Genomic DNA, 24,819 nt, shown 5'->3' with positions numbered 1-24,819 from the left:
TCGCGCTCCCTCCAAACCGCCAACAAAGAAACAGAAGTCGACGCACGATACCAAACGTCGATCCCGTGCTTTACAAATGGAGACTGTTTTAGATACTGAGGTGGCCTACGGTTCTAGTCCTTGCGATCCTGTATACGAGTCTGAGCATGACTCTGAACCTGAGGAACTCCCTCTGGAGCAACCGTGCTGCTGGGCCAATCAAGACCTCAAAGCTGCTCTGGACAAGCGCTATGCCAGGCAAGTGGAGGAAGAAGCGGACTATTTCTATGCTCATCAGGAGGTTCGCCAATGCCATCGGGCCTCGACTGCCGCGGAGCCGCCCCTTCGGCGTCCTGCATCTCCTCGCCCGGCTTACTCGACTTCGGCTTCAATCCCGAATCCGCCTTCGGGACCAACACCTCTCCCTCCTCCGCCTCCACTCTGAACTACATCCCTTTTACCACCATGGGTTCCACCTAGAAATTCGCCTGTACAGGCAGCTACGGCCACCATTGCTCTGGACTCCAGACCAGCTCCTCGGCTCCGAATTCGGCTGCTTCCACCTCCAATTTCGTCCGACTAGTCAGATTCGTCCTCGGATGAGGAGGGCCCAGAGTCATCTTTATCAGACAGAATATCATTGGTCTCCTCGCCTCCTTCTCTGCTATTGGATCCTAGGCCCAATTTTCCATCGGAAGATTTCCGAATTTACACAGACTTTGTCTCGCGTATGATGGCTTCCTTGGGAGTCCAGCTCTCTCAGGGGGATAAATCCGAACCCAACCCCCTATTCCAGCTGATCGAACACAATGCCCGTCCATTGGTATCGCTCCCATTGAACCCGTCCATTCTCAAGGTGGCCAAGGCCTCTTGGACCAACCCTTCCTCTCTTCCTCAAACATCTAAGCAGCTTGACTCCTTCTACAAGGTTCACACCTCGACAGATCAGGAAAACTCCTTCCTGAAACAACACCCGTCTACTGATTCTATTGTTGTGGAGTCTTCCCTCTCTAAATTCCGGGGGTATTCCTCCTCCACCCCACCCGACAAGGAAGGAAAGGAAATGGATACATTTGAAAGGCGTTTGTATTCAATTGCTTCTTTATTAACAAGAATTACAAATTACCAGGTCTACTACGCTAGGTATCAGTCTTTTCTTTGGGACCATATTGCCCCCTTTCTAGACCATCTCCCTGAAGAACAGCAGGGCCCCACCAAGGTTTTCCTCCATGAAGCCACGCAGGTCTTCAAACAAGAGCTCCATGCAATTCGCCACTCCACGGAAGGGCCCACTAAGGTGGTGGTGACCTCTGTCGCCACGCCTGGCTCCAATCTTCTGGCCTCACTCCCGACACTAGATCTAGGGTGGAAGATCTTCCTTTTGATGGCTCCTCCCTATTCGGAGAGAAAACAGATGATACTCTTCCAAAAGTGCAGAAATGTCGTAACACGGACTGTTCCATGGGTTTTCCGCCAAGAGAGCTGGGGTGGGCGGAGTGGGTAACGGAGGGTTGTATGGAGGGGTGGATGCAAATTCTATAGCATAACCGACCCTCACGATGGTCAGAGCCCAGGAGTCCATTGTGATATTTTCCCAGGTGGGAATGAAAGAGGAGAGTCTGGTGCCCCAGCGGGGAGGAGGATGCGAATCATTGTCTTTTGGCTGGGGGCTGAGATCCTTTGGATTGTTGCTGTAGTTTGGATCCAGCGAAGTGTGCACGCTTTCTGTAAGGCTGGTTCCTGGTAGAACGAAAGGACTTGTCTTGAGGTTGATAGTATTGATGTTTGGAGGAGTATGGTTGATGTTGCCATTTTTGTAACCACAAAAATGGCAGCATCAACCATACTCCTCCAAACATCAATGATGGGATGTGGACTGTTAACCCTCCGTTACCCACTCCGCCCACCCCAGCTCTCTTGGCGGAAGTCGACTCTCTACTCTCCAAATCTGCAATAGAACTGGCTCACAATCCACAGTCCTCGAGTTTCCACTCCCGTTACTTCATGGTCCCCAAGCTGGACGGCTCCCTTCAGCCCATCCTGGATCTCCGAGAGCTGAACTCCTACATCACGTACTGCAGGTTCTGGATGGTCACTATTCCCACTATCATCTCCCTTCTGCACAAAAATCAGTGGTTTGTCCTAACACGACTCTATAGACCTCAAGGATGCATATTATCACATTACCATCAGACTCCAGCACCGTTGTTTCCTCCGCTTCCAAATAGCGGACAACACTTACCAATTTCGCGCCCTCCCCTTCGGACTGGCATCCGCACCCCGGGTGTTGACCAAATGCATGGCCGCGGTGGTGGCGACCCTGCAACAACAGAACATTCCATTTTTCTGTACCTTGACGATTGGCTTGTGGTAGCCGACAACCCGCAGTCTCTACTCAGAGACCTTCTCATGGTCATCAACTTCCTTTCCAATCTGGGCCTCCAGGTGAACTACGAGAAATCGAAGCTCAACCCTTCCAGAACGATAGAATTCCTGGGAATCCTCTTTGACTCCACTCAGTCAAAAAATTTCTTGCCTCAGCACAGAATTTAGGCTATACTGGACTTGTCATCCAACCTCCTCTAACACCCATGTCAGTCAGCACGAACAATTCAGTGCCTATTAGGCCACATGGCTTCCACCACCTACGTCCTCCTGTGGGACCGTTTATTTACTCTAAGCCCTCTAGCACTGCATGGCCCAACAACAAGGCAGCCCCAGGAAAACGGACACAGACACCAGCTGGTTTTAGTCAATCAATGAATCATGTTTATTATAGACAGTTAAACAACAAGCTAGCTCCTAATTCTCTCTCTCACACACACACTTACTCACCAGCCCCACTCCAAAGATGATCAGTCTTTGGAAGGAGTGTTGGAAGAAGCATGGAGGCCTCACTCTGGGTGGTGATGCTTCTCCGGGATCTTCTGGTTTCCTGCCTGACTTATAAAGGGATGTTTCCACTCTGGCTGGTACATCTTCAGTCCACTTCCATTTCCGTGATCACAAGATGTACTCATCTTATCTTTTTGTTCTATTCCCAGTTCTTTCTCCTTTACAATGTCTTTGGCAGTTCTCCCCGGTTTTCACCGATTCTTCAGGCCTTTGGCATCTTTCCCAACATTGTTCGTGTTTGAAAGAGAGTGGGGCTGGGGCACACTTGATGTTGCTCACGCATGCATTCTTCCATACATACTGTTTGCAAGTACTACCTAAGTTTCTTAATTTGTCAAGATCACATGGCTCATAGGGTTACAGAAATGAGCTATTACAAATTAGTATATTGTTTCCTATCTTCTAGATCATTATAAACTTGCGAGTTAGCCAAGTATTTTATGCATCACTACTATCACAAGGCTAGCATAATTCTACACTCCCTCACGCCTGTCTACAGGCCAGGACTCTTCAACATTGGTTCCTTTCAGTATTCTCTCCACACGAGGACTCCCTCGCCAACACCCTAAGGATCCCGCCTCGGGTCCTATACTCCCTGCGGTGGTGGACGGACCCTGTCAACCTCCATGTTGGCTCCCCCTTCCAGCCCCCGCGTCCCGCCCTCCTACTCACCACGGACGCATCCATAGAAGGTTGGGGTGCCCACGCCAACAATCACAACATCCATGGCATCTGGTCCCCGACCAAAGCTGCCCACCACATCAGTTATCTCAAACTGTTAGCCATCTTCAAGGCCCTAAGAGCCTTCCTCTCCCTGATACGGGGCTCTCACATTCTCATCCAAACGGACAATACTACCGCCAAAGCTTACCTGAACAGACAGGGCGGCACCTCCTCTGGCTCCCTCCTGTTCCTGGCCATGGAAATGTGGTTCTGGTGCATTTACCACGGCATCACCCCCCTGGCGGTCCATATACAGGACCAAGACAACGTTATGGCAGACAGGCTAAGCAGGACTCAAACAACATCACACAAATGGCAATTACATCCCCCCACGCTCCGCTCCCTCTTCCGCTGCTGGTTCCTCCCAGAAATAGACCTCTTCGCATCAGAGGCAAATGCACAATGCCACCAATATTGCTCCAGGTCCGGGATCGGACTCAATTTGTTGGGGGACGCATTTGCCATGACTTGGACAGGACTCCTAGTCTATGCCTTCCCTCCAATTCCTCTACTTCCTCGAGTCCTTCAGAAGATCTCCCAGGACCGCCCGCATTGCATACTCATTGCCCCGTGGTGGCCCAGGAGGCCCTGGTTCCCCTGACTCCTCCGCCTATCCAAACACCGCTACCACCACTTCCCGCACACGCCTCACCTCCTCTCCCTGCAAGGCGATCACCTTCTCCATCCAGATCTACAGCGCCTCCATCTCACAGCTTGGCACATAGTCCCAACCTTCCTGCAGACCTGCAAAGAATAGTCCAGGCCTCACGTAAACCCTCTACTGTCACCTCCTATTCTCACAAGTGGACACGCATTCAGAACTTTCTAAAAGACAGGGAGATTCCCATACACTCTGTTTCTGTAGAACATGTTTGTTCATATCTGCTGCTGTCCCTCAAGGAGGCCGGACTTAAGATGCCTTCCTTGTGCATTCATATCACAGCCATAGTGGCTAACTCTCCGCCCTCCACACCATCGTGGTTCCAACACCCTACTGTCAAGCATTTCCTTAAAGGACTCACTAACCTCTATCCAGACCCGCTGGTCATGGCCCCGGCTTGGGACCTGACCTTGGTGCTCTCCTCCCTCATGTACCCTCCCTTTGAACCTATGGCTACGATTTATCTCGACCTCCTTTCCTGTAAAGTAGCCTTCCTCACAGCCATCACCTCGGCCAGGCGGGTCAGTGAACTCAGGGCACTTAGAGTTGACCCACCGTACTTAATTTTCCACAAAGAAAAAGCCGTCCTTAGACCGGACATTACCTTCCTACCGAAGGTGGTCACCTCGTTTCACCGCTCCCAACCGATCTCCTTACCTGCATTCTTCTCCGAGCTGTTGACTGAGGCTGAACGACATCTCCATACTCTAGATGTTCACAGGGCACTCGCTTTCTACATCGACCGCACCTCTGCCCTTCGCACCTCCAACTCTCTCTTCGTACTCCACTCTGGATCTAACAGAGGCAAGCAGGCTTCTACGCAGACTATATCCAGATGGGTGGTCCACACCCTCTCCCTAGTATACCAAATTTCCAAGAAGCCTGTCCTGCCCTCTGTCAAGGCACATTCAACGAGAGCAGTAATTGCTTCCACTGCCTTTGACAGGTCCATTCCTTTGGACGTCATCTGCCAGGCGGCTACGTGGGCGTCAAAACACTCATTCGTACAACACTGCGCCCTGGATGTCCAAGCCAGAAAAGACATGGCATTTGGCAGGGCAGTGCTACAATCCATCTTCGCCTGATCCCTCCTCCAGGTGAGCATGGCACGGGTGCAGCTTGCTATGCGCCCATCCATGTAAAGCACAGAGACCACGTCGAAGAACGACAGGTCGCTTACCTGTAACTTGGGTTCTTCTAGTGGTCATCTGTGCTCTTACATGCCCACCCATCCTCCCCTCTTCTCATGTCTTTTCTGCTAGTCTCTTTCAGATTGCAGACTCAGAAGACTGGAGAGGGAAGCCCGCACAGCCGCCTATATACCGAGGGGGCAGGGTTACCGCCAAAAGTTAAAGAACTCTAGCTTGGAAGCTCCGGTGTTGTTTCTGCACAGGCGCAAAGCCCATTCGTGTAAGAGCACAGATGACCACTAGAAGAACCCAAGTTACAGGTAAGCAACGTGTCGTTCTTGATTAGGGCTTTGTGATGCTAGATATCTATGAGGTCTGAGATTCTGTTACCCCTCTCCCCATTCCCTCAATCACCAGAAGAGATATAATCAGGTTAATAAAATATTCAGACAATGAATCATAGTAATGATAGGAGATGTTTGTCCTTCTTTCAAGATCTGCCATTGCAGCTATTAATCTATTAATCAATCAATTAAGTAAGTAATTAATATACCACCACATACCCATGTCTCCTGGCAGTTTACAAACTAAACAATAAAACCAGAATTAAAACTTTTAAAACAATTCAAAATAGCAGAACAACAATAAAAACTAACTTATGCTAGTCAAAGGCTTGAGTGCTCTTTTCAAACCAGCTAGAAATGGGGACGCTCTTACAACAATAGGGAGTTTGTTCCAAAGCCTCAGGGCGGTGCTATAGAAAAGGCTCCGCCCTGAGTTGCCACCAGATGAACTGGGGGCAGCTGCAGACGGACCTCTGCAGAAGATCTTAATAAGCGGTGGGGGTCCTGAAGGGTCCTGGCTAAAGCTGTTTTTGTCTTCGCTACAGAACAGACAGAAGTAAATTAGTGAATTTTAATAATGTAAATACTTTCACGAATGTGTAGTAGTATGGGGAGAGGGCAGGGGAAGCATACATAATAGGCTGGTTGTCATGATCCAGCTATCATACCCAGGCCTTGCTCATAGTCTGCCCATTAATGGAGATCCGAACTAGAGACAGGGCCATTTCAGTTGTGGCCCCTCAACTTTGGAAAGCCCTCCCAGAACAGCTCCTCCATGCTCCCCCCCTTAGCGTCTTTAAAAAATTGTTGAAGGCCCGTCTTTTTAGAGAGGTGTTTCAACATTTTGAAGGTAAAGTGTGCTGTCAAGTCGATGTTGATTACTGGCAACCACAGAGCCCTGTGGTCGTCTTTGATAGAATACAGGAGGGGTTTACCATTGCCTCCTCCCATGCAGTATGAGATGATGCCTTTCAACATCTTCCTATATCGCTGCTTCCCAATATAGGTGTTTCCCATAGTCTGGGAAGCATACCAGCAGGGATTCGAACCGGCAACCTCTGGCTCGGTAGTCAAGCCATTTCCCTGCTGCATAGCTGTAACTATATCTGATGGTTTTGTAACCTTTTAACCTCTTAACTTTTTATATTTTAACTTGTAGTTTTAAATTTTGGTTTTAATTGAGATTTTAGTTTTTATTTTATTGGTTTTATTGACGTTGTTAGCTGCCCTGAGCAGTAGTGTACTGGAGAGGTGGTGTAGAAATATTTTGAATAAACAAACAAATACTGCTGACAGGCACACTCTTGATTCCCAGTCATTTTCACCATGCAGATTGGGAAACGGAAGCATGTGTATTTCCTCCTCCCACCACCATTTGACATTTGGCAGCATAACTACGATTGCTAGATCGTGAGCACCAGCCCAGTGTGAGATAACAGGAGTACACAAGTGTCTCTCTGTTTTCACCTGTGAAATGTTGGAGGGCACGTTTGATGTATCACCATCTGTAAATGCGATGTACCGTAATTTTGGGCAGAAACGCCGCATCGGCATAAAAGCCGCAGTTAGGAAAAAAGGCTGAACAATTGCAGAAACGCCACATCGATGTAAATGCCACAGTTAGAGGGGGACATCATGCATTATTTTTGAGGTTGTGTTGAACGCTTAAAATTTTACTACAGCTTGATCCTGAATTCTAGTGTAAACTCTGCATCAACATGAACACTGCAGGCAACAATGAACAACTTTTAATAATGTAAACTTTGCAGCCCTTCTACCCAAAATTATGGTATTATTTCTGTAAAGAAGGCAGGTATAAAACTTCGGCTTTTTGACCCTTCTTCTCCCCCCCCCCCCGCCCACGAAACCTTGTCCTAAAACAGTAAAGGATTACATCAGATTGTTAGAAAATTGGCTAGTAATATTCTGTTGCCTGCTCTTGTAGGGTAGTCACAGTTCTGTTCTGTATTGCTTTTAAATTAGTATCTTTAATATTTCAATTTTTTAGCATTTTTAATGTGGAAATGTTAAAATACCTGAAACACAGAATGGCTTATAATCATAATTATAAATATGTGCTTGTTTAAGGGGAGTATAGTTTTGCTAAGCTATATTTACTTGATTAGTGAATTAAAAGCTGCATTACATTACATTTACATTTTTAAATGGCTGTTTTGAGGCCTGTTATTCGCCTTTCTGTATGTCACCTCACAAACAGTGGTTGGTTGGGTCATGGATGTGTCCTGAAGCCTCCCACATGCTGCCCTCTCCCCCCTTCCTTTACACCTTCAGCTTAAGAACATAGGAAGCTGACTCATATGGAGTCAGATCATTGGTCCATCTGGAGGCAGATCATTGTCTGCAGTAACTGGCAGCGACTCTCCAAGATTTCAGACAGGAGTCTTTCCCAGATCTACCTAAATATGTCAGGTACAGAACTTGGGAACTTCTGTGTGCAGAGCAGATGCTCTATCACTGAGCCTCTAGTGCAAAGCTGTGACATGAAGATCCTAGTTTTCTTAATCAACAGCTCTGTGTCTTGTCCAAACATGAGAGCTGTGGTTTGCGAACCACAACAAGAAATAAGAGTTCTATATCTTGCTTTGCTGTTGTGCTTTGTAAACCACACTTCAACCACAGATCCCAGTTTTGACAACAGGTGGGACTGTGGTTTAATGAAGCCAGGATTCTCTGGGTGCATGAGCTGTGAAGGTAAAGGGAGTGGGTTGAAGAGGGAGTGCATAGGCTTGGCAGGCTTGAGGTCATATTCAGGATCTGGCATGATCTGAACCTGCCCAGAGTTTGCTCTTTGATGTGATGTTCTCTTTCAGTGAAGTAACACTTTTGAAATATAGAGGGGGGGAAATTCCCTCCCCTTACCACATCTTGCCTCATCTGATCAATCAGTATGAAACCCTTTTTCCCCCCAATTTTTTTTTAATTCCATGCGGGCCACATAATATATTACAGGCACTCAACCACAACCATGAATTGTTTGAACATGGCTTAGTCATGGATGCTAAGCTAGAAGGAGTGTGGAGGAAAGATTGCCAGCATACATCTATATTCTTTTTTGTTTTGTAACTGAAAAACGGAAGAGCATGGAAGTGGAGAAGGGCTTTCCCCTCTGCCCAGTTTGTTAGAAGTTTCTGTCTGAAACAGCATGATTTTCTAGGGCTGATTGACACGCATCTTCTCCCCATGGTGGAGAAGCAAGTGCATGCCCCTTTCTCCATCATGCATTTAACAGGTAATACATTTGTTCGATACAAACAATTTTTGCTCAATTCTTCACCCATAAGAAAAATGGGTGGGAAGAGTTTGGGTATTCTTGTGGAATTCTCAAATTATACGTTGTCTGGTGTACTGCACAACATTATGTGTCCATTGCAATGTAACATTTGCACAGTTGCACAAGAGCATAGTTGTACTAAATGCAAGAACTGCACATGCAGTTGATGGTCATTGGTAATAATGGCTGTCAGCTGCACAACTGTGTTTGTGCAGTTCTTGTGTTTAGCACAGTCTCACTTTTGTGCAACTGCATGAAGATTACATTGCAGTGTGCAAATAATGTTGCTCAGTATGTCAGCCAAAATGTTCTGTGCATGATAGAGGGGAGGTGCTCCTCTACCATGGGAAGAGAATTTTCAGCTGGATAAGCAAATGGCTCAGCCCTATGTTTTCAGGTTAAAATAATACGCTTTAGGCCTTGGTATTGGGAGATGGCAATGGTAAACCCCTCCTGTATTCTGCCAAAGAAAACCACATGGTTCTGTGGTCTCGAGGAGTACACCGACTGGTAACAGGCGCTACAGGGTAGGACTGCATGGATGATGAGGGCAAAATCGTTTGGATGTGCTTTTAGCCTTGTTCAGTGGATCAGATCCTGCAGGCAAACTGGGATGAGTTCACATATGCATGCTCATCAGTTGAGAACAGGCAGCTTCATGTGGTGACTTGCTTGTATGAATAAGCCATCACAGTTGAAATTAAGCTTCATATTGCCAAGATCCACAAATGCAGAGTTTCAGGGTTTTGCTTGTTGTGGCAAGTGTGCAGTCACTTTCTGATGAGTGTGATGAGCCCCAGCCTGCCTCCAATTTGAAGCTTCAGAGTAGGGTGCAGGCCATCCTCACAGCTGCATCATGCTTCTCCACCCCCAACTCCAAAGTTGAGAGGCAGGTTGGGTGTTCTTAGGCTATGTGTTTATGAGACGTTCCTCTGTATGGTGAGAATGATAATCCATCAGAATGCCATGGGTGTGGTCATATGCATATGGGTTAGAGCTTCAAAGTGATGGAAGTGCTTAAGAAGAGCCTACTACTATCATAAGCAGTTAAGAAGGGGTTAAAGCCCCTGGTGGCGCAGTGGTAAAACTGCCGCCCTGTAACAAGAAGGTTACAAGTTCGATCCTGACCAGGGACTCAAGGTTGACTCAGCCTTCCATCCTTCCGAGGTCGGTAAAATGAGTACCCAGAATGTTGGGGGCAATATGCTACATCATTGTAAACCGCTTAGAGAGCTTCCAGCTATAGAGCGGTATATAAATGTAAGTGCTATTGCTATTGCTATTGCTAAAGGGGTTAATAAAGGTGCTTATTCCAGGCAACTGCCTATTTCTGGGATTGTGCAGCAAAATTCAAAGGAGGACTGCTGAGCTGCAGTTTTAATTTGTAAGTTTCCAAGAAAATGTGAATGGTGTATTTGTATAGATACACAAACCTATTGCTTCTTGATATCTTATTTGTCTTATGGAAAGTCTGGATTTGGAGAGGGCTGCCTAGATCTTCTAATACTTGACTTAATGCTGTGAGGAGACACGGAAAGAGGATTTATTCTTTTTAAAACTACAAATAATGTTTGATTAAGGTTCCATTAATTTACTGCAGGTAAGAAGTGTACTAAAGTGTTAGATGACACATGTACAAGTGCTAGTTATTATTAATTCAATTTCAGCCTTGTATTTACTTTTGCAGATACTGGTATATGGTCTCTAAATAATTTCAGGCATGATAATTTATTTAACAAGTTAAATTTGAGCTGCAGATTGAATCCTGCTTGTTCAAACCAAGCTGAGCATCTGGCTTTGCCCACTCTCAGGAATATGTGAAGGGACCTGTCACAGTGGAGCAGAGAAGGCTCCAGTCAAAAGCTTGTGATTCAAGAAAAGCTCTCTCTTTGAGATGCGGGTTCATCTTGTCTGTTCTCTGGATAGTAGCCATGGGATTGGGTGCACATGGCCGGGGGGAGAGGGAGAGACCTACCGAGGAAAATTGGGGGAGAGGACGAACCGGCAGTAAGAGGCTTTCCCAACCAATGTCTTCTCCCCTACAAATACCCCTCAAGGTTATTTTTAACCATTCTTTTTTCAGTTGGAATCTGAAACGGGAAATCAGCTCAGCTGAGGAAGAATTGGGGGTGAGGGTGAAAGCATTTCCCCCCTGTCCTCACCCACCCTGCATCTCATGTCATAATCAAGAGTTCCTCAGGAGCCCATAGCAGCACGGACAGCTCATAACTGTCTGTGTTCTGCTGCAGGGCCCGGGACTTGTCTCCCCCGCCCCCCCGCCCCACCTCTTTCTCCTTTTTTTGAGGTGAGGGTTGTGTTTTCTGCAAAGTTGTGTTCAAATTGATTGTACTGGAATAATAATTAATAATAACAACAGTGTTGAAGTATTTTGAGCATTGTTATACCAAACGTTTGGTTCCATTCTTGGGAAGTCCCACAAAACTACCAGTAATACTTTTATTACACTAACTGGTTATTTTTGTCAGTTTCATTTACCTCTTAAACAACAGTACAGCTCTCTGACTGATGCCAAGACAGGTTTTTCCTTATGTGAACAGCTAGACTGAATTTAAAGCCAGAAGTAAAAATCTTTACAAGAAAAGAGAAGCATACCTTTCCAGTGTTTTTTTAAAGTGTATCTTAGGAATAGGAACATAGGAAGCTGCCATATACTGAGTCAGACCATAGGTCCATCTCGCTCAGTATTGTTTACACAGACTGGCAGCGGCTTCTCCAAGGTTGCAGGCAGGAATCTTGGAGATGCCAGGGAAGGAACTTAAAACCTTCTTCATGCAAGCATGCATATGCTCTTCCCAGAGCCACTCCATCCCCTAAGGGGAATATCTTACAGTGCTCACACTTCTCGTCTCCCTTTCATATGCAACCAGGGCAGACCCTGCTTGGCTAAGGGGACAAGTCATGCTTGCTACCACAAGAACAACTCTCTTTCCCTGATTCTTCAGCTGAATTCTATGGCTCTGTTGTGCTTCTTCAGAATCACAGCGCACATGCAGCTTAGGATGCTATTATTGTTGTTATTGCACATGTGAATTCATTTTATCTATTTTACAGAAACTATAGCCAGGATCCAAAGCACTCAGTTAGGTGTGCACAAAGGCTTGTTGATGCCCAGTGGAAGTGTTGGCTTTTTCCTACCATGCTATAACATAAACTGCTTTTGGAACTCTTCTTACTGTTTAAGAGCCACAAGTTCTCTGGGTGTGCAGAATTTGTTATTTGGATCCAGTCCCCATGATGTTAGAGAAGGGGATGCTTTGGCTGCAGTCCTGATTTCAGTGGGATTGAAGCAGCCTGTGTCTAGGATTGCAACTAGAGTCATGTTTTATATATTAATTCCCCACCACCACCCCAAACACTTTTGCCTTGCTGTACAAAGTGACTCTTTGGTGACTCTCCAAATGATTTTTAAAGTTGTGTACTTGATCGTATCCCCCCACCCAACCCAGTCTCAGTTGCATTTAAAGAAAAATACAAAGGGCTAAAAATAGTACAGCTTTTCTGATGAATATTAGAAAATTAGGGCCACTTCACGAGTTAAATTTTTCCTGCATGGATAGAATCATGGGGGGAGGGGAAAGATGTACTCCATAGTACTTGCAATACAATGTGACCGTGCTTCTTGCAGCAAATGCAGCTGATATTAACTATGGCTTATCAGTAAGTGTAGTCGTGATAGAAATAATGGCACGTCATATTTTTAAAATATGTAGAATACATTCTCCTGTACAGAGGATGAGGGGAAATGTAATTTATCAACTGATCCTTGGTTAATAAATAAGTACTCTCCTTTTCGAAAGCTGGCATTGTGCCATGAAAGTTAAAATGGATCTTTTCCTACCCAAAGCAAGCGACTGCTGAATTTCTTACTGGCTTCTACTAAGAACTCAAGTTTCACAAGTTTTTTTGAAAACAACAATTCTGCATGCTTCTCACTACCAAAATCTGAATATATATTTCAGGGTGTATTGACACAGTTTCACACATAACACCTGTACTTAAGAAGCTTCACTGCTCTTGGTAAAGTATGGAATTGAGTCTGCCCTCCCCCCACCCCGCTTTCACCCAGGCTGGTGCATGGTCTTGCCCTACCTTTGTCAGATACAGTTTTGGCCCTTGACATGATGCCAGGCATTGCCATCCACCCAGGCCACTTATCTGTTGTGAGCGTGCGCACATTGTCATGCCTCTGTAGATCATTTGGTTATGCCCACTAGTCACTTTTTACCTCCTTCATCTTCATATGGTAGCTGCTGCGACATTTAATCAAACTTGAATATTTTGAAGACATTTCCGTTTGCCTTGCTTATAAGCTGTCTATGCAAGTCTCTTTGCCTTTGCACTGAAAAGTGTGCATGAATGCGTAGAATAATGGGGAAGCCTTTGCCCAAGTTCACACCACTGTTGGCAGGGGCAGGTTTTAACTGCCATGAATAGTATAATGGGGTAACCGGTAGTTGGATTGGATTTATGTTGATAGAAATTGTTAAGTTTCATAAGGAATCGCCACTCCAGAAGCTGATCTTGGTTATATACCAGTTTAATTAGTATTACTTTCCTCCAAAGCATTCTGGGAATTGTAATTTGGAAAGGGTGATGAGAATTCACCATCCCTAGCCCCCCTCACAAGACTATATTTCCCTGATGAGAGGGAATGTTTCTTAAAACAGTTTGTCTGTGGGTTAAAAATGGCTATTGTCAATGGCCAACATCCAGACTAACAAAGTGCTTGTGTAACAGCACTGCACGTATACTCCAGGGTAGGGGCAATTTCTGTAACTCTCCTCTTTGAAGCCAACTTTGACTCCTGAATATATGTCCCTGACGGTCGCACAGCCATCAGGGGCACGTTTTCAGGAGTCACAGTTGATTTCAGAGGGAAGGGGAGATGGACAAAAATTGTCCCTGCTGTGGAGTGCATACTGCACATTGACTGCACAACACTTTGTACATCTGGATGTCCGGCAGTGTCTTTGGTTTGAACTAAAGGAGGGGGGTGGGGGCCGTAGTTCAATGCACTAGCTGTGTGTAAAGCATGTGAAGATCTCAGGTTTAGCCCCTGGCATCTCCAGTGAAAAGGTCCCCAGATAGAAGTGCTGGGAAAGACCCCAACATGAGACCTCAGAGAACCACCGCCAGCCAGAATAGACAACACTGGGCCAAGTGGTCCAATACAAGGTCAGTACGAGGCAGCTTCATAAAGTGAACAGAATGAGGTCACTCCTTTTAACCTGGTTACATGACAGTCCTGACTATTAAAGGAAGAGGCCATAGTGGTAATTCCAGTTTCATTCCATGTCCTTTCAGAGCCACTGAGTACAGTGGCAACTGGCAGCTGTTTACTGTAGTAAACATGTCAAAAGTGTAGGGGAGATTGTACCTCCAAGCATGCAGGAAACTGCCCCTCAGCTCATGTGTTTGAGGGGGCATGCATACCTCCTTTGTACTTTGCATGTCCAATGAACGTGTTCCCACTTTTGTGATGAGCCTCTGAGTCAAAGAAGCTGCAGCTGTCCTCTCAGAGTATTTTGGCCACAGCATGGTTTCGTATGGTAAAGGGGAAGATGCAGTCGTGAGGGGTACATTTGAACTAAACCCTGCTTTTTAGTGGCTGTATGGTGAAATAATGATACTTTAGATAGTTGTACCGAAGTCATGGAACTACTCTGGACTGGAGGATGTGATTAATGAGCTCTGCAGCCTTAGATGACCTCTTTTCTTTCGTTTGTCCTCCAATCCCTGCACTACCACCCCAATTCCATAATGCATTAGGCATGTTTTGTTGGCATAATTGTTTAAAATTAGTCAATTTGCATATCCATTGCAGTGTGGTTGCATAGTTTGAGGCCACTAGGTACAGACTTGGTTGTCAATTGGATTTGAAGTACATTATATTTGGCAATAATTAATCTCTATCAGTACTTAAAGCCATGTGCCTTGCCTTACCAGAAATACAAATACTGAGTGTCAGGTGATACCGTACACAGCACAAAATACCATTGAAGTGTTGCAGTCAGCTGAGTCAACATTCCTACATTTTAAGCTTATGCACAGTATAATTATTTGCTACATCAACCTGAAGTGCAGCCCAACCCTGTGCATATTTCCTTGGAAGTACATATACTGAACTCGATGGGACTTAATTACAAGATAATTTGCATAGGATTGCACTAGATCAGCAACCATGCTGACCATGCAAATAGCCATTGCGCATGCATGCTGGGCAGTTGTGCAGGGGCAGCTAGGAGATGCCCCGCTGGTGCGCAATCATAGCTGTGGGAGAAGCCGTGATTACGGAAGTGGCGGTGAGCGGAGGAGCAGGTATGGACTTGCTCTCCTCCATATTAAAAGGACTGTGTAAGCCCTTGGTTTTAAAGGGATTGTGCTGCGATCCGGAAGCCGAATCGCATTTCGAGCACATCCCTAGGTTGTACTCTCAGTCTCATTTTGACACCATGAAATAACACTGACATTTTAGCTCAGCAAACCTACAGTCTGATGTAAATTTTTACCTTTTAGACCTAGGTTTCCTGAAATGGGATGTCTGGTCCCTTAAAAAGCAGATGTGCACGCAGGACATTTGTTTGAGACAGGAAAAATTGAGAAAGTAGGGGATATTGGGACTGTTTAACCTTCTTACAACATTCCATATCTATTTGGAAATATATGGGCAGGAAAGGCATAGATAACATAGGGATGAGATGGGATGGATTTTTAAGTTCTTCATCCTCTATAAGTGGCAGTGTACCAGAGAATGTCTGGTAAATCTCTACCTCCTATAAGGGGTATAGGGGAGATGTATATTTCAGAAAGACTTAGTGCCAAAAAGCAAGTGAGAACTTGCAACTTAGATTATATAGTCACAAGCAATGTGAATGAAGCTGTCAGACCTATCTGGAAGCTATAAAATGTCTGATATGCAAACATTGATTGCATATGTTAGCATGAGCTCTGCCCTGGATAAGCAATGCATGTGTGCCTCATTTCCTTCCACTTTGTCAACATGCCCTTTTTATAGATCTCTGTGTTGATATTACAAACTGTGGGATGGCTAGTGAATTGTTTAGAGAGGATTAGACAGAATAAATTAGACAGATGTTTTATATTTGGGAGTGATCTTATTCTGAAGCAGTCTTCCAGAAGTAAAAGGAAGTGTGTTTGTGGAAAACTTATTTCCGTAAGGCCCTTTGCTGTAGTCATTAGAGATGTGCAAATTGATTTGGGTACAAATCGATTTGTACCCAAATCTAGCTGATTTGGGTGATTTGGAGACAAAACAAATCATCCCTGTAGTTCATTGGCTAGATTCGGGTACAAATCGAATCTCGTCTGATTCGATTCAAATTGATTCGAGATTTGGATCCCTCCTATTAATTCCCCCAGATTCCCAGCTTTCATTTAAAAAACAGCAACAAACAGCTAAGCTCTAGGCCTTGTAGATGTGGAGTTATGGAGCAAAATGTGTGGTCATTATTTTTCAAGTGTTTGGATTCTTTGGTGTATAATAACTTCCCCTCAAAGAATCCCTATGAGGAGTCATTACACACCTTCATATCTTCTATTCATTTTGACTATCTTTTCAACAGTGCCAACCGTCAACTGCCATGTGCCAACTACACCCCACTACTACCCGCAAGGCAGTGGGGTACTACTCATTTTATGTTCTAGGGGTCTTTTTCAAGTGTTTAGGCTCTTTGGTGTCTAATAACCTTTCCTCATAATTAATCCCTATGAGGATTCATTGCACACCAAAGTGTCTAAACACCTCAAACATTCCTAAAATATAAACTGAGTACCCAGTGGCTTGTGGGGTAGTTGGCACATGGGATGCCACTAATTCCCCATCCCCACCTGCAAAGCAGTGGGGTCAAAATGAACAGAAGAAATAAAGGTGTCTAATGAAGACACCAAAAGATCTAAACACTTCAAAAATACCTAAAAAATAAACTAAGTACGTGTGTGTGTGTGTGTGTGTGTGTGTGTGTGTGTGTGTGTGTGTAGTTGACACATGGCAGTTGACAGTTGGCTCTGTCCAATAATAGTCAAAATGAACAGGCGAAACGAAGGCGTATAATGAATCCTCATAGGGATTCATTATGAGGAAAAGTTATTATACGCCAAAGAATCTAAATATTTCAGTATTCCTAAAAATTAAATTGAGTACCCCCCTGCCTTGCAAATGGGGTAGTGGGGTAGTTGGCACATGGCAGTTGACAGTTGACACTGTCCAGTGACAGTCAAAATGAACAGAAGAAATGATGGTGTGCAATGTATCCTCATGGGGATTCATTATGAGGAAAAGTTATTACATGCCAAAGAATCCAAACACTTGAAAAATAATGACTGTACGTTTTGCTCTGTAACTTCACTTCTACAAGGGCTAGAGTTTAGCTTTTTTTTGCTAGGGATCCGTTTTAGGGTTAGGATATGGCAACTTCAAATTCCCATTGTTTCCTGTGGCAGAAATGTTGAGAGCCAGCATGGTGTAGTGGTTAGAGTGCTGGACTAGGACCGGGGAGACCCGAGTTCAAATCCCCATTCAGCCATGATACTAGCTGGGTGACTCTGGGCCAGTCACTCCTCTCTCAGCCTATGTATGTAGTGCACCTCTCTGGGCTCCTTGGAGGACGAGCGGGATATAAATGTAAAAATAATAATAATAAATCAGTTTTAAAAAATCATTAAAAATCAACCAAATGTCTCACTGCCTTTAAATTTGGATGGTAGGTGTCACCCATGGGGACCTACCCACCACCCAAGTTTGGTGCCCCTGGGGCCTTGTTAAGTGGTCCGAATCAGTCTGAATCCGAATTGAATCAAAGCAAATACAAATCGAATCTGGGGTGATTTGGAGGGGGTAGATTTGGATACAAAACAAATCAGGGGTTATTTGTTTTGGGCACAAATTGAATTTAAAAAATGTTTTGTGCACATCCCTAGTAGTCATTATAGTTGTGCAGTAATGTACGGTAGCACATACATTCAGAGCAAGAGTGCTTGCTTCTCGTTGTATATAAACTCTCAGCAGCGTGTGCATTGTGTCGAGTTGTGTTGCACTGTACTGTACTGGGGTTTATTTTTAGAAATTGCTAAGACATGCTAGATAGAGCTGTGTCCTCAATGAAATAAGGAGAACAGCAGTATGGAACAGGTAGATCATGAATGATTTAGAAAGCAAATGTTGAGATTCATAGCTCCTGCCTTGTTAATTGCCCAAACTTGCAGGCACAATCAATTGGTGCTGAATTAAAATTGAATAGAAATGAATTGGAATAGAGTGATGGGTTTTGTTTCACTCACTGTAGTGATTGTTACTCCTGGTTGTGGGGCTCTTGCAGTGTCCCCCTCCCCTTTCTAGCACTGTCATACTTTAATTTTCCTGTGAAGGACTTTCAATTATTATCCATGATGTTTGCCACATCTGTGACAGAATTATAAACCAATTGTTTAATTTTAGTTATTTATGGCTCTGCTTCAGAAAAGCATTTAAGCATATGTTCTGACTTTAAAAAACAACAATCAAAAAATATGCTTATGAGTTACTTGGAAACAGAGTCCTAATTATGACAAGAAAATGATGCATAAAATAATTACTGTCATAATAAATGTCTAAAAATCTAGCCCTTCCTCCTTAATGTACTGCAGACCTTTTTGCAATAGCATTTAAAAAAAAATTTAATAGCTGCACTGTGCAGGAATTTTAGCAACACCTTTATACAGTTTCACCTTTTTCTCTGTTCTTGTTAGTTTCCATCCTTGTTGAAGAAGTGATTGATGTCGGTAGACTTAGCACCAGCTAGAAACATCATTTTCAAAACCACAAAGGAAGTTTTGACCTGCTGCATTCAATCCAGTGAAGTTAATTCTTTTCAGGCCAGAATAAAATATCCCCAGGTTTCCCCCCCAGCTTGGGCCCACTTCATACATTGTATATTGGAAGTGCATACCTAAGGATGCAATTTGTGTATGAGACAAACATGTTTTTGGATACCATACAGGTCCTGATTTGTGTATGAGACAAACATGTTTTTGAATACACAGGTACACTCATCAGAAAACTGGGATTGGTAGCATGTTGAATGTATACTTCATGGCAAACATGCTTTCCTCCCTATGTAATGTATAGAATGGCCCTCCTGAAATAGTTGTTGCCTCATCTTACTATCCTGTTACCTTGCATGTTTCTGCAAAATGGTTGGGCAGCCATCTAACCTTTCACTGCAAAAGGAGAGTTTGGCATGTTGTGATGAGAGCAGCCAATTCCCAGCTATATGTGGCTGCTGCAGAATTTGGTCACCACTCTATTCATCCTTGCTTATGGCATCCATCAGCTGTGGAACAAAGGAAGTTCCTTTGTCTCTGGTATTGTAGTGGAAAGTAGAATTTTACAGGTATTTTGCATGAGTGTGAAGTGTACTGTAACAACCCAGTCCTGGGCGCTTTCCAGATTAGACCCTACAACGGGGTCAGGACAAATCTCGGAAGTGTGCTTCCACACTTCCTGTGTCGTGACACCGCAGTCCCTACACGGACAGCAGGGTGCCATTCACATTTCTAATGCCTTGTTGCAAATTTAATCACTGCAATATAGAGCAAGGATGTCATATCTCCGGCATGAAAAAGTTGCGGGTTTTTTTGGATTGTTAGTTGCTGCGAGACTGCTCCCCCTGCTGTTTACGTTCCGAATGCGACTTGCCCGAAGGGAGGCATTTTGCTGCTGATGAGCAGCTACCCTGGAAAGCGCCCTGGTAAATCGCTGAAAAATGTTGTGTTTGGAATATGTCATCTTTTTCCCCACCCCAAATCCCCTGCTTTTGAACAAAAAGGCTGAGATTTAATCTTTACTGAAAATAAATACATATGTATTCCAGGTCCGATGTTGTTGTCCTGTGTTTTTCCATTGCAAATCCTAACTCCCTAAATCATGTGAAAACCATGTGGTGTCAAGAAATCAAGCACTTCTGTCCCCGCACACCAGTTATTTTGGTTGGCTGCCAACTGGATCTTCGATATGCTGATCTGGAAGCTGTAAACAGAGCCAGAAGGCCATTGGCAAGGTAAAGTTGGCTTCAGTGTATGAGAGAAAAAACAATGTTCTCTCTTGGCATTGTTTGTATGTGTCTTGGTTTCTATGGAGTGCTCTACATGGTATCTGCCTCCTAAGGTACATAGGAAGTTGCCTTATACTAAGAGAGTATTAGTCCATCTTGCTCAGTATTAATTATTCCAAGTGGCTCTCCAAGACTGCAGGCATAAGCTTTCCCATCCCTGCCTCCTAAAACACTTGAACTACAGATGCTGGGAATTGAGACTAGCACCTTATGAATGCAAAATAATGCTCTGCCTCTGAACTACCTCTGAACTCCCTTTATTTTTCACACAACATAAAACTGGGTCTACACTACAGCCCAGTTGCATAATCTAATATTAGAGATCTAGTCCCAGTTTTCATGCACAGTTGCCTTCTGTTTTTTCCAGGGCAATTGCTTTTGTGTTAGATTGACCTAGAAAACTCACATCTATCCAGCATCCTTTTCTGATAGTGTCCAGCCAGATGCTTCTGGGAAGCAGGGCATGAATGCAACAGCACTCTCCTTTTGCATGTCCCTAGCATCTGATATTCGGATGTATACTGCCGCAGAACCTGGAGGTTCTGTTTAGTTATGGTGCTAGTAGCCACCCATAAGTCTATCTTCCATTAAGTTGTCAAATCCTTTTTACAGCTGTCTAAGCTGATGGCCATCACTTTCTTCTTTGATAATTCTATAAGTTAACTATGCACTAGGTGAAATGGTGTTTCCATAATGTTTGATGCATGGAAATATAAATATGACAAATATGAATTGGGCGGCTATAGATGGAATGGATTAGTTTCTATTTTTAAGAAATAAATAAATAGCATTATTAGCCATATTGGTTTCTTTTTAAAAAGGTATGTATGGGGGGGGGTGCGCGTTGAGCTTGAAAGTATTTGTGGGAAACAGAATACAAATCCCTGTAGCTGGAAAATAAAGGATGCAAATATTAAACATTATTGCATAATTAAAATAAAATTTCAAAATTAACCTTATTCTAAATTTATTATTAGGGAACAATAACTTTAGCAAGCATTACCAAAAGGCGGCTGTTTACATAATGGGGTTAAAAAGCTAGCCAAGAAAGAGCAGGCAGTTTTTGTGACTGGAGCAAACTGAATTGGTATCCAGTAAGTAGATCTGTTGAAGGACAGGAAAGAAAAACATCAGGGCCTAGTTTTATAGCAAGATGTTCCAGGAACTGTCTTGATGGATTGGTAGGGGTGTAATTAAATCAACTCTAAAAGTGATGTCCATATTTTTAATGCTACATTTTGTTTTGTTTAATTCATAGGCCAATCAAAAGGGGAGACATCTTGCCACCAGAAAGAGGCAGAGAGGTTGCCAAGGAGCTTGGGATACCATACTATGAAACTAGTGTATTTGATCAGTTTGGCATCAAGGATGTTTTTGATAATGCAATTAGAGCTGCACTGATCTCCAGGAGACACCTGCAGTTCTGGAAATCACATTTGAAGAAAGTCCAGAAACCTTTATTGCAAGCTCCATTTCTACCTCCAAAGGCACCTCCTCCAGTTATCAAAATCCCAGAGTGTCCTGTCACCAGTATCAATGAAGCCGGGTACTTATTGGATAATCCATTATGTGCAGATGTCATGTTTATCCTTCAGGAATATACTCAAATTTTTGCTCACAAGATCTACCTAGCTACCTCCTCTTCCAAGTTTTATGACCTTTTTTTAATAGAATGTGAAGAAACCCCAGACTTACCTGAAACACTTTGTACTAACGAAAAGACCAGTAAAAACCTTATGGCCAGAGTGTGCAGCCATGAAACAGATGACACGGATGAGGTGGCAACCTTAAAAACATCTAATGTCAAACTCACGTCATCGTCATCATCATCATCAGATGAAAGTAACCCTGTAACAGACATTGAAGCAGGGGAAGCTGACTTCCTGAAGCGAGCTCTGACCTCTTGGGGCAAAGGGTTTGTCAGCATGCATAAGGAAATGCAAGTCAACCCTGTTTCCAAAAGGATGTGTGCTGTGACGGTAGTCAAAATGGATGCTTCTGTTCAACCTGGGCCTTTTAAAACTGTTTTGCAGTTTTTGTACACAGGCCAGCTGGATGAAAATGAAAAAGATCTCACCAGGGTAGCTCAGATTGCTGAGATCCTGGAAGTATTTGACTTGCGAATGATGGTTGAAAACATCACAAATAAGGAAGCCTTCATGAACCAGGAAATTACAAAGGCTTTCCATGTCAGAAAAGCAAACAGGATAAAAGAATGTCTCTGCAAAGAGACATTTTCTGGTGAGTAAGCATGGACATTTCTTGAATTATTGCATGGCATTGCATTTATATCCTGCTTTTCTTCCACCATGAAACTCAAGGTAGTTTATATGGGGCCCCCAGGCGGTCACCGTTTCAGGTAATGGCAATGGCGGCCCGTGAACGCACCTGGGCGGGTGGGGTGAGAGGCACCTTTAAGAGTAAATTAATTCGGTGCTCACCTCCGCTGCTGTGGCAACTGAACATTGTTCAGAGCTGCAATGTGCCGCCCAGCAGTCCCTACGGCGGGGAAGCCCCTCCGCCACTTACCTGGCTTCCTCGGAGCCAAGCCCCCGCCAGCGGCCAGGTGAGTGGTGGAGGCGCTTCCCTGCCCTAGGGGCTGCTGGGTGGCATGTTGCAGCTCCGAACAGCATTCAGGTGCCGCGGTGGTGGAGGTGAGCACCGAATTAATTTACTTTTAAATGTGCCTCCCCCCCGCCCCCCAGAGGCGTGTTCATAGGCCGCCACTGGGTACTGGCCAGACCCAACTGGCTTAGTTAGCTTCTTCAAGGTGGCTAATTCTGGTGACTCTCCACAGTCCTCTTGCAAATCACAGCTCTACAGGCAAAGCAACTTAGAACACTTCCAGGGTAGCCAGGAGCACAACTAAAGCCCTCCAGAGAGAGCAACCACATGGTACAGCCATGTGGCGTTACATATGAACTAGTGATAACACTGAGAGGAACTGCTTCCCCGTGAGATGTTGATGTGAGCAGGGCAGGTTAAAAACGCACAAAAAACTGTGCTGCTGCCACACTTGTGCAGTTGACTTCCAGGAAGTAGCACCTATGAATGTGGGCGTGCTGGCTCATAAATTGTCCCTTGTGTGGGGCTTTGCCTATTTAATTCAGATTGGCACAAATGTGTGTGAAATTAAAGCGCAATGCACACATCCTGACTTGTCCATTTACAGACAGGTTGCTCCCTTCATTTTCCCTCTCAAAGCACATTATTAGAGAGCATGCCCTTTCTCTAGTGTTTTTCTAAGGGTCATACGAAATATGATATTAATCGTTTCACGTGTGTCATCAGTTCATTAGGAGCTTGTTTTTCATGTAAAATAGCAGCCTCATAGAGGCCCAAGCTGGATTGAGGCAGTGGAACAGTGATGGGAGTGTTGAACCCTTTGTGTCTACACTGCATTACCACCAAAATCCCCTTCACAGCTGCTTTGGGCCTACAAAGGTGCCATTTGCTATAATACTAGGTGTGAGCGAGTTGTGCAAAAATGATGCAGAGGTTAAGAGTTAAAAGTGCCCTACCACCATGCAATGGTCCCAGTTTGGATTGGTCCTTCACATTATCTCACACTAAAGACAAGCCCCTAGCTACAGAGCAATGCATTTAATGACTCACCTTGTTTGCCCTAAAGACATTGCCCTGAGATATGCAGCAACTTGCACGTGTGGTATATCAGATTAAGTGGAGTCTGGAATATTGTTGGGTGTCATGTGGTGCCTGCATTCATTCTTTCTCTCTCTCTCTCTGTTGACTGGTTTAAACCAGCATTTAAATAAAGTGGTTAAAACCACTTCATGAAATCACTTCATGAAATGAAGTCTTGGGTGACCAGATTGCTGTAAACAAGAAGTGCAGGAGTTTCTCCTGCAAAGGCCCATTTTTCACTTGCTATCTGTTTCTCATTTTAAAAACTAGATTTGTGATTTTTTGGATGTCTTTAATGAGACAAATTCTTTGCCATAATTCTGTGAGAGAATGGATTATATGCTGTGTTACTATGTCCTATTCTACTTATTATGTTTGACTGCAAGCACTTTGCATCATCGGTTATGGTTCTGTTTCTTTGATCCCATGGCAGATGTGACATTTAAGTTGGAGGATGGAAACATAAATGCTCATAAGCCACTACTGATCTGTAGCTGTGAATGGATGTCTGCAATGTTTGGAGGATCATTTGTTGAAAGCTCAAACAGTGAGGTATTTTGTCCTCTTAAGTGTGTAACCTCAATCATGTACCATATGCTTTACTCTTCAGATTGTTAAATTGCAGGAGTTTAAATAATGGCACATGTTTCAGCAGTTCATCATCACTAATTCAGACAACAGTTTCAAAACATTTAAGATTCTAAGTTACTCATTTCTAAAGAAAACTCTTGAATCAGTTTCTCTCATGATTCCCCCCCCCCACAAGAGTCAAAGCTAATGAGTCTTAAAGTAGAGAAAATGCCAGTTGGTCCCTCAAATAAGTTAGGTTATGGAGTACAAGAGGATCTGTTTCGATTAAATTGGCTGGGAAGAACCAGACCCAGGAAACTCTTCAAGCCACCATTTCAGGGATCAGCAACTGCCGGCCTCCCCAGACCAAATCTAGGTGGCCTGCTGAGGGGTACTGTCTGCAGTGGTGTAGCAAGGCTGCTGAGGCCACCAGTAGGCGCGCTACCCCATG

The 24,819-nt window shown here is 44.3% G+C and overlaps 1 protein-coding gene across 4 annotated transcripts in view; it reads left to right on the top strand.

The window, feature by feature from the left end:
• The window catches only part of RHOBTB1 (Rho related BTB domain containing 1), a 120,821-nt gene that overhangs the window by 75,654 nt on the left and 20,348 nt on the right, over positions 1-24,819 (top strand). For all 4 annotated transcript variants that reach the window (XM_053312369.1, XM_053312371.1, XM_053312372.1 and 1 more), the window contains 3 exons: positions 19,914-20,099; positions 21,412-22,394; positions 24,232-24,350. In XM_053312369.1, the coding sequence (XP_053168344.1) occupies positions 19,914-20,099; positions 21,412-22,394; positions 24,232-24,350 (1,288 nt within the window). The remainder of the gene's footprint in view (positions 1-19,913; positions 20,100-21,411; positions 22,395-24,231; positions 24,351-24,819) is intronic.

Source organism: Hemicordylus capensis, chromosome 3 (assembly GCF_027244095.1).
Source record: "Hemicordylus capensis ecotype Gifberg chromosome 3, rHemCap1.1.pri, whole genome shotgun sequence".
Classification (NCBI taxonomy): Eukaryota; Metazoa; Chordata; class Lepidosauria; order Squamata; family Cordylidae; genus Hemicordylus; species Hemicordylus capensis.
The sequence above is the reverse complement of the archived record's forward strand: the minus strand, read 5'-3'. Positions and strand labels throughout refer to the sequence as shown.